At 43.5% G+C, this 15593-nt stretch overlaps 1 protein-coding gene across 1 annotated transcript; it reads left to right on the top strand.

Moving 5' to 3' along the window:
- Positions 1-3975: 3975 nt before the first annotated feature.
- GPR19 (G protein-coupled receptor 19) lies at positions 3976-14654 on the top strand. The gene is made up of 3 exons (XM_034440382.3): positions 3976-4164; positions 5148-5320; positions 13276-14654. Exons 2-3 carry the CDS (start codon positions 5280-5282, stop codon positions 14543-14545), a joined length of 1311 nt encoding a protein of 436 aa, XP_034296273.2. The 5' UTR covers positions 3976-4164; positions 5148-5279; the 3' UTR covers positions 14546-14654.
- Positions 14655-15593: the final 939 nt, after the last annotated feature.

The raw sequence follows: 15593 nt of genomic DNA, 5'->3' as shown, positions 1-15593 counted from the left end.
GGGGAGTTTCACTTTTTCCCACCTTTTTTTTTTTTTTGTATATGCGCTATATTCTGTGATTTACCTGACGATTTATCTCATGATGTAATGATGTGCTTCTGCATGAGGCAATCTACGCTATGATTGGCTGCTGTAGGGGAAAGGGGGACTTTCCCTTTTTCCCGCCTTTTTCTTCTTCTGGGTGCTCTGAATGCTGTTTTGCGATTTACCTCATGATGTTCCTGACTATCTCGTCTGCTGTAAATTTAAATGTATAAAAATTTATACATTTATACATAAATGTATAAAAATTTAAATATAAAACTACAAGTTCGTGTCAGCGTTTCTGACTCCATTTGAACACTGGCTGTGCAATTCCCTGACAATAATAGTGTCAAGAAACATTGTGGTCATAGGCTAACCCACTGAAATTAGATTGATTTAAACTGAGAATTAACCTGGAACGCAAATGCTATCAATGTGATAATTTAGGGTTGGAAAAGTATTTTATACTGCAGTTTACCAGCCTGTGCCAAATACTAAGCCTGTACAATCAAAAATCACCGTAAAAACCTTCAAATATTTGGAGAATATCATCTGAAACGAGTCTTTGGACAGAGAAATTGACTTCAGAATCAGCAAAGTCAGCCAGGCACTGGGACAGCTACAGAGGTGGGCTTCACATACTGTAGCAACCAGCACTGCCCAGCACCGGAAATGCACGCGCGCACCATCTGTGCATGCATGTGGCATCACAAAACATGGCAGTTCACTCACACGCACTGTTTGTGCATGTGTGCAGCATTAAAAACACATTGATATAGGACGGGATTGCACCCGGCAAGTGGGCAGGCCCATCCGCAGGTCGCCACTACCAATTCGCCCGAACCAGTCCAAACTGGCTGAATACCACCTCTGGACGGCTGCATACTAGAGTGCTCAGTCAAGACAACATCTGTATTTCCACAAAGTTGAAAGTCTACAGAGCTGTAGTGATTCCTTCTCTCATATAGGATATGAATGCTGGACTCTGTAATAAAGGCACATCAAACCATTTGAGAAATTTCTCATGCATGGTCTCCGCTCCATCCTCGGCATTTGTTGGCAAGACTGTCTCTCCAGACCCCAAATATATCAGAATGGATGTCCGCCAGATGCCTCACCAATTGTTCTTTTGCATATAGAGTCTGGGAGATGCTTTTTCAAAAGGCAACTAGACTTTCTTATAATTTCCTTTGAAAACATTTGCCTGCTCATCGAAGAAGCTTCTTCAGTTCATTCAGTTTTCAAAGTAAAAAAAAAAATCAAGGAAATCCAGTTGCCCTTTGGAAAAGCACCTTTGGGACAACCATGACATGGATGGTGGAGAATCTCCATAGATATGGAGTCTGAGAACAACTATGATCAACCTCCCATATAGAGTGCAACAATAGAGTTGGAAGGGGCCTTGGAAATCTCCAGAGTTCTCCAACCCTTCCATTTTTGCAGATTGGTGCAGGGGAGAGGGTTCTGCGCAGGGGTGGGCTTCAAATTTTTTAGCAAGAGGTTCTCTGCCCAGTTGTTGGGTGGGCATGGCCATGGTGGGCGTGACCTAGTCGGCCTCCTGCACCATGGTGGGGGGGGCGTTTTTGCCCTCCCCAGGCTCCAGAGGCTTTCCTCGAGCCTCCGGGAGGGCGAAAATGGCCTCCCCAAGCTCTGTTTCCAGCCTTCCTAAACTTCCGGTAGGCCCGTTTTTCACCCTCCCTGAGATTCCACGCATGCCCTGCACTTACCTGCATCCAAAACAGGCCGCGTGGGAACTCTTGGGAGGGGAGGAGAGGGCAGGGGCGGGCAGGGCCAGCCAGAAGTGGGATTTGGGGGTTCAGGAGAATCTTAGCTAGAGGTTCTCCTGAACCCCTGCAAACCCCCAGCAATCCACCCCTGGTTCTGTGTGAGTGGCAGGCATGTACATATGCATGTGCAGCTCTATTTGTGTGTCCGATGGGCAACTGTGCTCACTGCTCGTGCAAATGGAGCTGCTTTCCCACTGCTTACACAAGTGGAGATAAGTGGTGGGTTCCTCCCAGTTCGGTCCGGTTCGGTCGAGCCGGTAGCGGTGACGATATGACGTCACCGAACCGGTTCTCCCCCCCCCTCCCACCTCCCCACCCACCCACGTTATTCTTACCTTTTATTTGGTCCCATACCCAATCTATTGCTGCCTTCTGAGTCCCAGCTGATGACTAGAGGGAAAAAAACTGTTTAAACTCTTGCCGCAGGGCTTCAAAGGGCCGCCCTACAGCTGATCAGTGTTAAAAGCAAACAAATGAGTCGGGTCGTAAGTGCGAGTACTGGTCGTAAGTGCGAGGACCTTCCAGAAATGACTCTGACCACCTAGCCACGCCCACCTAGTCACATGACCTCCAAGCCACACCCACAAAATAAGCCACCCCCACAGAACCGGTAGTAAAAAAAATTAGAACCCACCCCTGGTGGAGATGCTCACCCATGCACATGCTCGGCCAACACACCCGCAGCCCGGTTCTGAATGTCTCATATCCTGGTAGTGGGCCACAGAATACAGTAGAACATAATTTGATCTGGTAACTTTTATTTATAATCAGGTTTGGGGCAGAATAACCCCTTCTGACACAGAAAATAAAGTGGAGCGTGCATTATTTAATTATTTTTCCCATCCAAGAACCTCAGTGGATAATGCTGTTTGTTAATTCAAAGTGAAGGACTCTAATAACCATCACTGCTATATTTAATGCATTATCCCAGGTAATGGCATCTTGATGTGGAGTTACCTCTGAAAAAACACTTGATTGGGTTTGAGGAACTGGGCAGAAAGGCGTTGTCATCCTATTCCAGAACCTTCATGTTGGTCAAATAGAAGTGGAAACCATTCCCTAGTGCATCCCTCAAGTCTTATCCATCGATCTGATTGCTGGGTATGCCCAACTTTTACCAGTCATACATGACTAAGGCAAAAGGAAGATTTCTCAAGACCAAGCAAAAAGAATATACCTACAATGTCAGCCAGATATATGTGCTTGGCAGGGGTGGGCTGCTGGAAGTTTGCAGGGGTTCGGCAGAACCTCTAGCTAAGATTTTGTGCAATTCAGAGAACTCCCAAATCCCACTCCTGGCTGGCTCCGCCCATCCCTCCCCTCCCCTCCTAGGAGTCACCACGCGGCCTGTTTTGGATGCAGGCAAGTGCAGGGCACGTATGGAGGCTCTGGGAGATCAAAAAATGGGCCAACTGGAACTTCAGGAAGGCCGGAAATGGGCTTGTTTCCAGCCTCCAGAGAGCCTCCGGAGCCTGGGGAGGCCATTTTCGCCCTCCTTGAGGCTCAAGGAAAGCCTCCGGAGCCTGGGGAGGGCAACACCCCCTGCCATGGTGCAGGAGGCTGACTAGGCCACCCCCACCATGGCCACGTCCACCCAGCAGCCAGCCAGAGAACCCCTTGCTAAAATTTTTGAAGCCCAGCCCTGGTGCTTGGTAACTGTGGGAAGCCATAGAAGGATCGTATCAAAAGTGATTTTTATTTTCGAAAAGGCAAGTGGGTGGAATTTTTTTTTTTTTTTGAGGAAGGACGTTTCACTTCCTCAAAAAACGTTGTTTTCTTTCTCAAAAAAAAAATCAGTCCAGTTGTTGCCTTTTCAAAAAAAAATAAAAACCACTTTTGATACAACTATGACCTGGATGACTGAGAATTTCATAGACATTTGGCCACAGAAGGGTTCTAAAACGGCTTTGATCCTTTAAAGATGAGTTTAGTGAAGATGAAGCCAGACTTCTCAGAACACACAGCAAGAGGCTGAATTGAGCATAGACTGAAATCCTAGGAGGCCGAAAAATAAGAGTTTAACCTGAAAACCTGATCGTTTTACTGAATCTAGAGAAATGCCGTCTCCTTTGCCATTCCTGGTTTTCTTCCTTCTTTCCTCTTCCACTCTAATGATTATCAGGGGGCCCAGGGTGACTGTTGCGAAAGAAAACCATCCTCTTCAACAATCACTCGGCGGCGCCATGGCAACCAGGACGTCAGCATGAGACGGCAGCTGGATGCCATCTGAATTTCTCCTTCCTTGGGATCGGAAGCATTTGAGGTGAAGAGAGATGGAGCAGGGCAGCATGGGGAGATGAGATGCAGAAGCACGGCCGGGGGGGAGCGTTTCCCCTTGGGGGGGATGGCAAAGGTAAGTGTGGGATGGGGTGTTCAGGTGAACAGTTGGATGGGGGGTGCCATTCTTGGCGCACGAGGGCAGGACAAGAAGCAGTGGGCGGAAGCTCGTTTAAAAAAAAGAGAGATCCAATCTGGAACTAAAGAGAAATTTCCTGGCAATAAAACCAATTAATCAATAGAACAGCTTGTCTCCGGGAGGTGTGAGTGCTCCATTAGTGGAGACTTTCAAGAAAAGATTGGACGGTCATTGGTCTGGGATGCAATAAGGTCTCCTGCACTTGGGCAGGGAGATTTACTAGAACAGGGGTCACCAACCTTTCGGACCTCAGGGACCACTAAATTCATAATTTTAAATCCCACGGACCCACTAAGAGGAATTTTTGAAAAAGATAAAACAGTATTTAGTGCAATGTAAAAAACGCAAATAATTTTTCTGCGGACCGCCAAAATTTTCTCGTGGACCAAGGACCACCAGATGGTGACCACTGGACTAGAAGACCTCCGAGGTCCTTTCCAGGCCTGTGAGTCTATGATTCTGTGAATCTCATGTCTGCCGGGGGAAGGGGGCTAACGAAATCTCCCAAGAGAAGCAACAGTTTGAGCCACTTAGGAATGGCCGTCCTTCAGAGACTCTGCCGCTGTCCATGGTGCTGCAAATGCCTTATTTACTTACAGTATAAATGACTTTCAACAAGGCGGGGGTGGGAGTGTGTCAATTCCCACCCACACCTCACGCATTACAGGCAAGTTCCCCCCTAAGTGTTACTAACGTATGCAGATAAATTTGAGGGCTGTTGGTTAGTGCAACGGGATTGTTCTTGAATAGCAAATCCTTTTCTTTCTTTCTTTTTTTTTAAGAAAAGATATGGAGGAGTTTTAGTTTAGCTCCTGGGGAGGGGGCCACCCACCTGACTCATTTTCCATGCGATCCACGTTAGGACCTTGCAAGCAGTATCAGCACTGAGTTCCAAGCAACATCACTATTTCTTTTTCCAGGGAAAGGAGGAAGTGCAACATGTTTGACTTTCATTTAACCCTCGGCGGACCAACATCCAGACGTAGAGCCATGGTGAATATTGAAACTGGCCTCCAAAATGAAGCTGCTGGCCTCTGCAACCAAAATTCTCCATGGGGAACATTGCTGAATTGGGAATTGTGCTTGGAAACAGGTAGGATTCGTTCTGCATTCTTCCTTCTGGGAAGTAGGGGATTGGATCAGGGGAGAAACATTGAAATTTTAATGTTAATGTTCTTTTTCTTTGGACCTTGCTGAATAAAATGAATGAATAAAAAATGAAATCAGTTCAGCTATCTCACATCCTTTTAAATACCAGTTATTCCTGCCATTAGAACAGCCGGTGGTGCAGATTCCTTCAGGATTGCATAGAAAGTGAGGCTCTGTAGGTTTGGGGATACGTAGTTTGCAAGCACAGGATTAAAACTGGCACATCAGGTATCTCTTGTGGCAAGCCTGGAAAGGAGATTGATGTAAAAGGGTGGGTGCTAGCCAAAAAACCCCACAATATTGATGTTAATGGACCGATAGTTTGAATTCGTGCTGTTTTTTTCAGTACTGTGACTGAATGCCACTGAACATGATGGTATGGAGATCTGTAGGATTAATGGTTTACACTGAACGCTCAACAGGCAATTATTCCTAAATGTAAAAGCAGAAAGAAAAATAAACGAGGAATATCTTTTAAAGCAGTATGCCCAATGAATTGGGATCAGGAGAAAGTGGAAAGAATAATGCCACAGATCTCAAAAGACAGCGGGTGAAAGAAATCAGATCTAGATTAGATTTTCTACTATTGAGGAATTAAAAATATACAAACCCAAAAAATGGACTCTCAGAGATGTACAGCTCAGAGATCTTTGTTGGTTTCACTGGGACAGATCCCTTAAAAGTAGAATTAAAAGGACAGAAGCAGTTCCAAACTGGCCTAAAATCCAGCCACATTCTCTTGTGAAACCTCAACTCTGCAGATGGAGTCTCTGTTGTGGCAACGATAAGCCGGATCGCCTAAAAAAAGACTGGCTAAGCCAGAGCTAAAATTCAGCCGGGTCAAAGGTCTCTCTGTTTAGCAAAATCTCAGCAGATCTTTCTGGACAGTCAGCCATGCTTTCCGCTCTTCAACACATAACACTGCATGGTCAGATAAAAAAAACCTGTTTTGGGGGGCTGAAAAGAAGCCACTATGTAGTAGCTAGTGATGTGGTGGCTCAGTGGCTAAGACACTGAGCTTGTCGATCGAAAGGTCGGCAGTTCAGCGGTTGGAATCCCTAGTGCCACATAACGGGGTGAGCTCCCCTTACTTGTCCCAGCTTCTGCCAACCTAGCACTTCGAAAGCACGTAAAAAATGCAAGTAGAAAAAATAAGGACCACCTTTGGTGGGAAGGTAACAGCGTTCCGTCTGCCTTTGGCGTTTAGTCATGCCGGCCACATGACCATGGAGACGTCTTCGGACAGCGCTGGCTCTTCGGCTTTGAAACGGAGATGAGCACCACCTCCTAGAGCCGGGAACAACTAGCACATATATGCAAGGGGGACCTTTATTTTTACCTTATGTAGTAGCTGATTGCCTTCTGTCCATTTGAATGTTCCAGTGTTTCCTGCTTAGCCTTCTCAGCTTCTCCATGCTTCATCATCTTTTTGCCATGCCCTACTCAGCTTTGAAGCAGGGCAACTCTTATCATGTCTATTGGCATGACTGATATCCCTGCCCTGAGAAACTCAGGCAATTTTCTTCTTTACTCTTGCCAAAACCGATTTCTTCAAACATTTCTTCAGAATGTTTGTATACCAGAGTACTTTAGACATGGGGATATTTCAATCTAATTTAATTCATTCTCCATTTAAATTTCATGGAACCAAATTTATACATTCATTTATTTATTTCTTGGTTGGTTGGTTTAATACTCTGCCCATCTCACTACCCAAAATGACCATATCAAATCTGATTTAATTTGATATTATTTGTGTGACTTGATTCAACTTCAAGGATGCACCTACATGTGCTGAAACTTTGTTTTAGGGTTGGCATTTAGTACATCATTGATAACATTTAATTCACAGTATGTTTGGGGAAGTAGCAGTTCGAAAACACGTAAAAAACGCAAGTAGAAAAATAGGGACCACCTTTGGTGGGAAGGGAACAGCGTTCCGTGCGCCTTTGGCGTTGAGTCATGCCGGCCACATGACCACGGAGACGTCTTCGGACAGCGCTGGCTCTTTGGCTTTGAAATGGAGATGAGCACCGCCCCCTAGAGTCAGGAACGACTAGCACATATGTGCAAGGGGAACCTTTACCTTTACTATGTTTTGGGAAAAATACAATTAAAGCAAAGCAAATTCCTTTATAGGGACTCAATGCCTAGAAAATACCCAGTGAAGAATTCTTTGATACTATACATATTTAATATATGGGGTAAGCAGCTGTAAGACGTTCATTGAGTTAGTTGATTTTTAAAAGGTGCTCAGAAACAAATTAATGAAGAAAAAGACTGTCAGTGGTTAATACATGAGGGAGAAGGTACAGTTTGCCAATATCCCACTCATGACTTTCTTGCTGGCCTTTGACTGGTCTTGTGTGCAGGAATGGGGCTTTGGTCTGCTCTAGAATGGGGCTGCAGCTGCCTTGATTGTAGTTCACAGAAGCAAAATGAACCCTTCACATCCAGAGCAGAGGATCATTCGCAGAAAAAAAAAGCATTAACTTAGTATCTATGGGGTCCTTGATGTTCTATGATGATGTTACCTAGTTGGGTAATGAAACATCTGCAAGCAAATAACCAAGCTCAGAGAGCATCAAGGGCCCCACAGTTCAACTCTGAGTTACAGATATTCTCTTCTATCAGTAACCTGGTAGAATAGAATAGAATAGAATAGAATAGAATAGAATAGAATAGAATAGAATAGAATAGAATAGAATAGAATAGAATAGAATAGAATAGAATAGGAATAGAGTCGAGTCGAGTCTAGAGTCTAGAGTCTAGAGAATAGAATAGAATAGAGTTGAGAATAGAGTGTAGAGAAAAGAATAGAATAGAATAGAATAGAATAGAATAGAATAGAATAGAATAGAATAGAATAGAATAGAAAATAGAGTAGAGTAGAGTAGAGTAGAGTAGAGTAGAATAGAATAGAATAGAATAGAATAGAATAGAATAGAATAGAATAGAATAGAATAGGAATAGAGTCGAGTCGAGTCTAGAGTCTAGAGTCTAGAGTCTAGAGTGTAGAGAATAGAATAGAATAGAGTTGAGAGTAGAGTGTAGAGAATAGAATAGAATAGAATAGAATAGAATAGAATAGAATAGAATAGAATAGAATAGAATAGAATAGAATAGAATAGAATAACAGAGTTGGAAGGGGCCTTGGAATAGAATAGAAAACAGAGTAGAGTAGAGTAGAGTAGAGTAGAGTAGAGTAGAGTAGAGTAGAGTAGAGTAGAGAATAGGAATAGGAATAGGAGAATAGGAATAGGAATAGGAATAGGAATAGGAATAGGAATAGGAATAGGAATAGAATAGAGTAGAATAGAATAGAATAGAATAGAATAGAATAGAATAGAATAGAATAGAATAGAATAGAATAGAATAGAATAGAATAACAAGAGTTGGAAGGGACCTTGGAGGTCTTCTAGTCCAACCCCCTGCTTAAGCAGGAAACCCTATACCATTTCAGACAAATAGTTGTCCAATCTCTTCTTTAAACTTCCAGAGCTTTGGTGAACGTGAATCTTGTACGGAAATGGTCAAATGACTATATTTCTTTTGAAGTTTGGCTTGTAGCTCATGAATTAATTAGGGCATCTTTCGGAAAGTTCACAATAGAGGGTGTTTTTTTTAAACCCTCTTCTTATTCCCCCCCCCCCCACAAAAGATATCACTGCTTTGGTTCTGAATGTTAAATGCATTGAAATATAGCAAGCATGAAAAAGTACATACTTTGGACAAAATGTCTTGTTCCATTCTGCTGTCTGTTCATTTGTGTTAGAACTGAATCATGCATTTTTAGCTTCTTATTATGTGACACATGCTGGGACTCAGTTCGAAAGTCTCCTCACAAAGGGCAGTTGTGAAGCCCTTTCAGAAATTAGCAAAAGAAAGCAATTCTTCATGCCAAAATAATGCTTTAAAGAAGCTATTTTACATTTTCTTTTAACAATTCATGTCCTATTAATGAAAAATAAAGCCAAGTGCTAGGAATCAGGGGTCATACGCCTAAATCAATGTATTGAAGACAAATCTAATAATCAAAGAGTCATTCAATTAAATCCAATAACCAAATATGATACGGCTGATAAGGAGGATATGGTTCTAAAGAAAGATGATTTATGTCCATCACTAAAAGGAAACAAAACGTTGCTAACTATATCACACAATTTTGAGGAATCAGTATGTAAACTTGTATTCAGTTCGGATTACAATAGAAATTAGCAACCCATATTGCTAATTTAAAATAGTGCATGTTATTTTCCTGTTGGATTCAGTCCAACCAGTTCAATCTGTTGATGCCCCATTTGAGAAAAGTGAAGATGAGGCTCAGAGACACTGCCTTTTGCTATCTGGGTTGGTCCTTTGGAACAGCTTTCCCACAAACATTTGGTAGGCTCCATCTTGCTGTGAAGTTTCCGAAAGATGCCCTAATTAATTCATGAGCCATGAGCCAAACTTCAAAAGAAATACAGTCATTTATTAGGAGCACCATTTCAGCAATATTCAGATGCAGTTAGAACTAATCCCACGTAGATTTACATTCCCCTATGACTCTGTCTCTCCCCTCCTCTCTGGCCATGTCATAAATCACATTCTCCGATTAACCACTTTGGCTGGCTGTGAAATCCAACACCCTCCTTCTGATTGCGGTCAGGAAGAATGTATGGAATGCACTTCAGTTAGGGAAATCAATCAGCTCTATCAGTTCTCCCTCCCTCCTGCTCATGGCAACTTGAAAGCTTTGCAAGTTGACACTTGCCTTTTTCTCTGGAGGCTAAATATATATGAACAATGGTTGCAGGAACTGGGCATGTCTAGTTTAATGAAAAGGGGGATCAGGGGTGACATGATAGCAGTGTTCCAATATCTAAGGGGCCGATACGAAAAAGAAGGGGTCAACCTATTCTCCAAAGCACCTGAAGGCAGGACAAGAAGCAATGGATGGAAAGTAATCAAGGAGAGAAGCCATTTAGAACTAAGGAGAAATTTCCTGACAGTTAGAACGATTAATCAGTGGAATAACTTGCCTCCAGAAGTTGTGTGGCTGCTCCAACACTGGAGATTTTTAAGAAGAGACTGGACAGCCATTTGTCTGAAATGGGCTTCCTGCTTGAAAATGGTTTCCTGCTTGAGCAGAGGGCTGGACTAGGAAACTTCCAAGGTCCATAGTCTGTTTAAAAGCTACTCAAAACTGAGCAATTCTGGAGGCTTTGGAGCCTTGATTGCACCTCAATTTGGTTGTAAGTCAGTTTTGTAGCTTAACAATTAATGAATCTTCCATGCGGTGCACTTTTCCTGATATTACGGTACTTCTTGTGTGTTTTAGCTTGTAAATTGCTAAGCATCCTCAGAGTTTGGCATCCTATGAACGTTCATGACAATAATAATAATTTTTCATGTCAACTCAAGTGGGAGCTCTTTAACCTTGGCAACTCAATGAGTGCTAGTAGTAAACAACAGAGAGTAGCAAAAGCTGTCTCTCTGGAGGATGCCAAATTGTAAGGACCATATATAGAATTTCATCTGCCAACAGATTAGATCAGTTATATGTTATAATATTTCAAGTTATTGAGATAATACCTATTGTGAAATCCAGCAAAAAAATCTTGGACCCCTATGCAAATATTCCACTGGAAAACATAGAAGTGCAAGAAATAAAAAACCTGGAGTGTGACATCTATATGCCTGTAGTTTATAAATATGAAGAGTCTACAGTTTATATTATGCTATTTTCTTGGAAACGGTTAGTTGGACCAAATCCTTTGGATTAGTGCTTAATTTTTAAAACGTAAGTAATTGTGGCAATACATTCATCTGTCCTGAAATACTCCTATCAGAAAATGTTGGAAACGTAAGTGCTAAGTGAGGTACTCATCCTGTACTGTTTGTATACAATTATTGCTAGCAGAGTTATGTTTCCATTGGTTTCTCCCCTGATCTTCCCATGCAGACTCTCAGCACAAAATGCATTTGCTATTCTTTCTAAATGTTGCTCTTTATAAATTCTATAAAGAGTGGAGCTTAGGATCACATTGATTTGCATTGATCTGCGCCTTGGTGGCGCAGCAGACTAAAGTGCTGTTAAGTAACACCAGCTGCCTGCAATTACTGCAAGTTCAAATCTCACCAGGCTCAAGGTTGACTCAGCCTTCCATCCTTTCGAGGTAGGTAAAATGAGGACCTAGATTGTGGGGGCAATAAACTGACTTTGTATTAAAAAAAAAAGAACACTGCTTAGGGGCCCCCGAAAGCCCTACTAAGCAGGTATATACAAAAAGTATGAAGGCTATTGCTTAACGCATTGTAAGCCACCCTGAGTCTCCGGAGAAGGGCGGCATATAAATCGAACCAATAAATAAATAAATAAATAAATAAACCTCGTTCTCCCTAAGAGTTTTCTAAGGGTCGCCACTTCCTTAATTATTAGGCTAAAACAAAGTTCGACGGCAAACTTGAAATTACATTACAGTTAGTCGTTGACTTACAATCACAGCTGGAAGCAGAATTTCCCAACAGAAGCAGAAGGCTAAGCAAGGCTATTGTTAAGTGTGTGCCACGCCCGATTTTACAATTTTTTGGCATGGTTGTTAAGTGAATCACTGAAGTTGCTAAGTGAATCCCGTGATGGTTAAGTGGATCTGGCTTTCCCGATTGACTTTATTGGAAGTTGGCTGAGAAGGTTACACCAACGCTGATCTATCTCTTTCCTCCAGCCTGGTGCTGATTGCATCGCATGCTGCTCCCCCAGATCATGCTGGCTGAGGAATTCTGGAAGTTGAAGTCCACAAGTCGTAAAGTTGCCAAGGTTGCAGACCCCTGCCCTAGATGCCCCCCCCCCCGCAGTGCCATCAGTTAATACAGCATGTAACATGTAGGATGTAACGTCTGAAGGCAAGCTGTACCACTGGTATATTGTTCTCACTGTAAGGATAAATGTTCTGACACTGAGAACAATTAACTATTGGAACGGTTTGCCTTCAGAAGTTGTGGATGCTCCATCACTGGAGTGTCAGGTTTCGATATCGTCTCAAATAAAATAAATTGCATTTCCAAACAGATAGTCTTTGAAGAAATCTTTCATTTTATTAAGCACGACAATCTGCCCCCGATCGTGGCGTAGCCAACTCTGACTTCCTGACCCCAAACCTTCCCTTTCCGTTCCCCAAATCTCTGCGTCTCATTGGCCTTCTTCCAAATCACTCTTCCCATATCTACTACTTAAGCTCCCAGGAATGTCCCCCCTCCCTCTCATCTCCTAGGGGATATTATCTTCAAGGAAAATAAGTAGGTGAAATGTCAAGCGTCCTCTTGCCAGCTGCCCCCTCTTCTCCTTCTTATGTCAGCACTAGAGTAAATGCAGGTTGAAGTGCTGACATGGAGGTTGTTAAGAAGGGCAGTGGTGGGATTCAAATAATTTAAAAACCGGTTCTCAGCCCTAATGACCGGCTGGGTGGGCATGGCCATGGTGGGCAAGGCCAGGGGACGTGATAGGTAGCACTTGGCCTCCTGCACTCCCCCTGGGAGCAAAAACGTGCCGCAGGAGGGCACACCGCACACACCCCATGCCCCGTTTTGGCCCTAGGAGGCCTCCCTGCACTTACCTGGCAACTAAAATGGGGTGTGTGGGGACTCCTAGAAGGGACGGGATGAGAAGAAGTGGAGCCAGCCAGCAATTTAACCACCAGTTCGCCCGAATCAACCCAAACCGGCTGAATCCCACCATTGAAGAAGGGGTCAGAAAGCTATTTGTCTGGGATGGTATAGATCTCCTGCTTGTGCAAGGGTTTGCACAAGACAACCTCCAAGGGTCCTTCCAACTCTTATTCTGTCACGAAGACAAAGTGATGATTGTTACTATTCCTTTACTCCTAAAACAACTGATGGATCTTTCTCCCCATACAGTCCTCTAAGGGAAAGACTGACTATGCTGCTCTCCCAAGACATGGATCACCACACCACGCCTCTTCTCACCCCAACCTCAGGTCTCCTGCAACAAAACCACCCTCAGGCAGAAACCTCGAACCCTTTGGGAAGCCACGAGGCCACTACCTTGTCCAAGGAGCCTGGGTTAGAGAAAAACAGCACAGCTTCACAGTATGAGTTGATGCCTGAAGAAATCATCATTGCCAGCTTGCTTTGGGGGTTGTTATGGTTATTCTCCATCTTCGGAAACTCCCTGGTTTGCCTCGTCATCTACAGGAGCAGGAGGACTCAATCGACCACCAATTATTTCGTGGTCTCCATGGCCTGTGCAGACTTGCTGATTAGTGTTGGGTGCACACCGCTTGTTCTGTTCCAGTTAGCGTCTGACGGATGGACATTGGGGAGCATGATGTGCAAGACAATCAGGTATTTTCAGTATCTCACCCCCGGGATTCAAATTTATGTCTTGCTTTCCATCTGCGTTGACAGGTTCTACACTATCGTCTACCCGCTAAGTTTCAAGGTGACGAGGGAGAAAGCCAAAAAAATGATTGCGGCGTCTTGGATCTTCAATTCAGCCTTGATGTCTCCGGTTTTCATTTTTGGGGGCTTGGACAGAGACCATCACTGCCGGTTTTTCCCTCCTTATTCTTGGGATGGCGCCGTTTATAGTATCATCCATGTATTAGTAGCTTTCCTGATTCCGTCGGTTCTCATCATTTTCTTTTACCAAAAAGTCATCAAGCACATTTGGAAAATCGGGAGCGAGGGCAGAACAGTCCGGAGGACGATGAACGTGGTCCCTAGGACAAAGGTGAAAACAATCAAAATGTTCCTGATGTTAAATGCTCTCTTTCTGCTCTCGTGGCTCCCATTTTACGTGGTCCAACTGTGGCACCCGCTTGAGACCGATCGTAGGAAAAGCTCCTTGGTCTTTTTGATGGTGACTTGGATATCGTTTAGTTCCTCGGCCTTGAAACCTATGTTGTATTCGGCATACAATGCCAACTTCAGGAGGGGGATAAGAGAGACTTTCTGCATGTCCTCCATGAAATGTTACCGGAGTAATGCCTACACCATCACAACCAGCTCCAAGATGGCCAAGAAAAATTACGTGGGGATCTCAGAATTCCCCGTTGTGCCAAAAACTGTTTCCAAAGACACCATATACGATTCTTTCAACAGAGAAGCAAAAGAGAAAAAACTTGCCTGGCCTATTAATTCAAACCCACCAAACACATTTGTATAATTAATGCCGCCGGTCCTTTCAAAGGCTCTTCCTTTGAACAGATGCCATCTACATGAAGGATTTCCATACAACTGAGCAGGGAAAATAAACGCTTTGTTTTATTGAGTCCATTTATTTTATCCTACGGCACATTGTTTTAAAGCTGCAGACTTCTTTAGAATAACCCAGGGGTGGGGGCTGCTGGGGGTTCGCAGGGGTTCAGGACAACCTCTAGCTATCAGATTTTTTCTTATTTCCCTCCCCAAAAACTAAGGTGTGTCTTATACTCTGGTGCATCATATACTCCGAAAAATACGGTACTCGTGTCATTTTGTGCAGCAAGATCGCAATATGGGTGATATCGCACACATCCAGTCTATAGATCTCCATGGAAGACAATATCAAGTACCTTCAGCGATATGTACCAATTTGGCGTGCGCTCCAATCGGAAGATTTAAGTTCAGGGTCAGATTGGAGAATTAAAAAAACAACAACAGCTCAAATTTACTTTGGATTTATTTTCAAGCCTTCTTACTCTACTTGGCAACCCAAATCTGAACCACCACCGAATACTATTTGAAATCAGTAAACAGCTGTATTGTTGCAAATGTAACGTCACTCGATGAAACATGCTTGGCCAGAAGAGTCAGTATTTTGGCCACATTCCCAAGATTTTTAAAGGGGAGTCAAGGCAATTAAGAAGCATTTATTTTCCTTTAACACAGGCCCCAGATCTGGCTTCTGGAGTCTCCAGGAGTCAGTCTCCGATTGAAGGAAAAGCTCCACGTCGTCATCAAAACTCCCATTACCATAAGAGACTGCAGAGTGTGAATCAGAGACCTGCAGTGTAACACAAAATATTTGTTAAGTTCTAGGTTGCTTTATGTTCTTGGTGCTGCAGGCTGGCTTAGGTTCAAAACCAGTCAGTCCTCAATCTTCTCCTCTTGTGTCCCAAAGGGGCTTTTTCAAGAGGCAACTGGACTTTTCTGGTTTTTCTTTGAAGACGTTTCGCTTCTCATCCAAGGATGAGCTGAAGAAACTTCTTGGATGAGAAGTGAAATGTCTTCAA

Source organism: Pantherophis guttatus, chromosome 7, assembly GCF_059756535.1.
Source record: "Pantherophis guttatus breed Tessera chromosome 7, ASM5975653v1, whole genome shotgun sequence".
Classification (NCBI taxonomy): Eukaryota; Metazoa; Chordata; class Lepidosauria; order Squamata; family Colubridae; genus Pantherophis; species Pantherophis guttatus.
Note: the sequence above shows the minus strand (reverse complement) of the source record. Positions and strands in the feature narration are given on the sequence as shown.

Excerpts from the sequence above, each read along its gene's own strand:
- GPR19 (XM_034440382.3), top strand. The coding sequence starts at position 5,280 with ATGGGGAACATTGCTGAATTGGGAATTGTGCTTGGAAACAG. Across the intron at positions 5,321-13,275 it reads GGAATTGTGCTTGGAAACAG|TCCTCTAAGGGAAAGACTGA; the intron begins GTAGGATTCGTT and ends CTCCCCATACAG.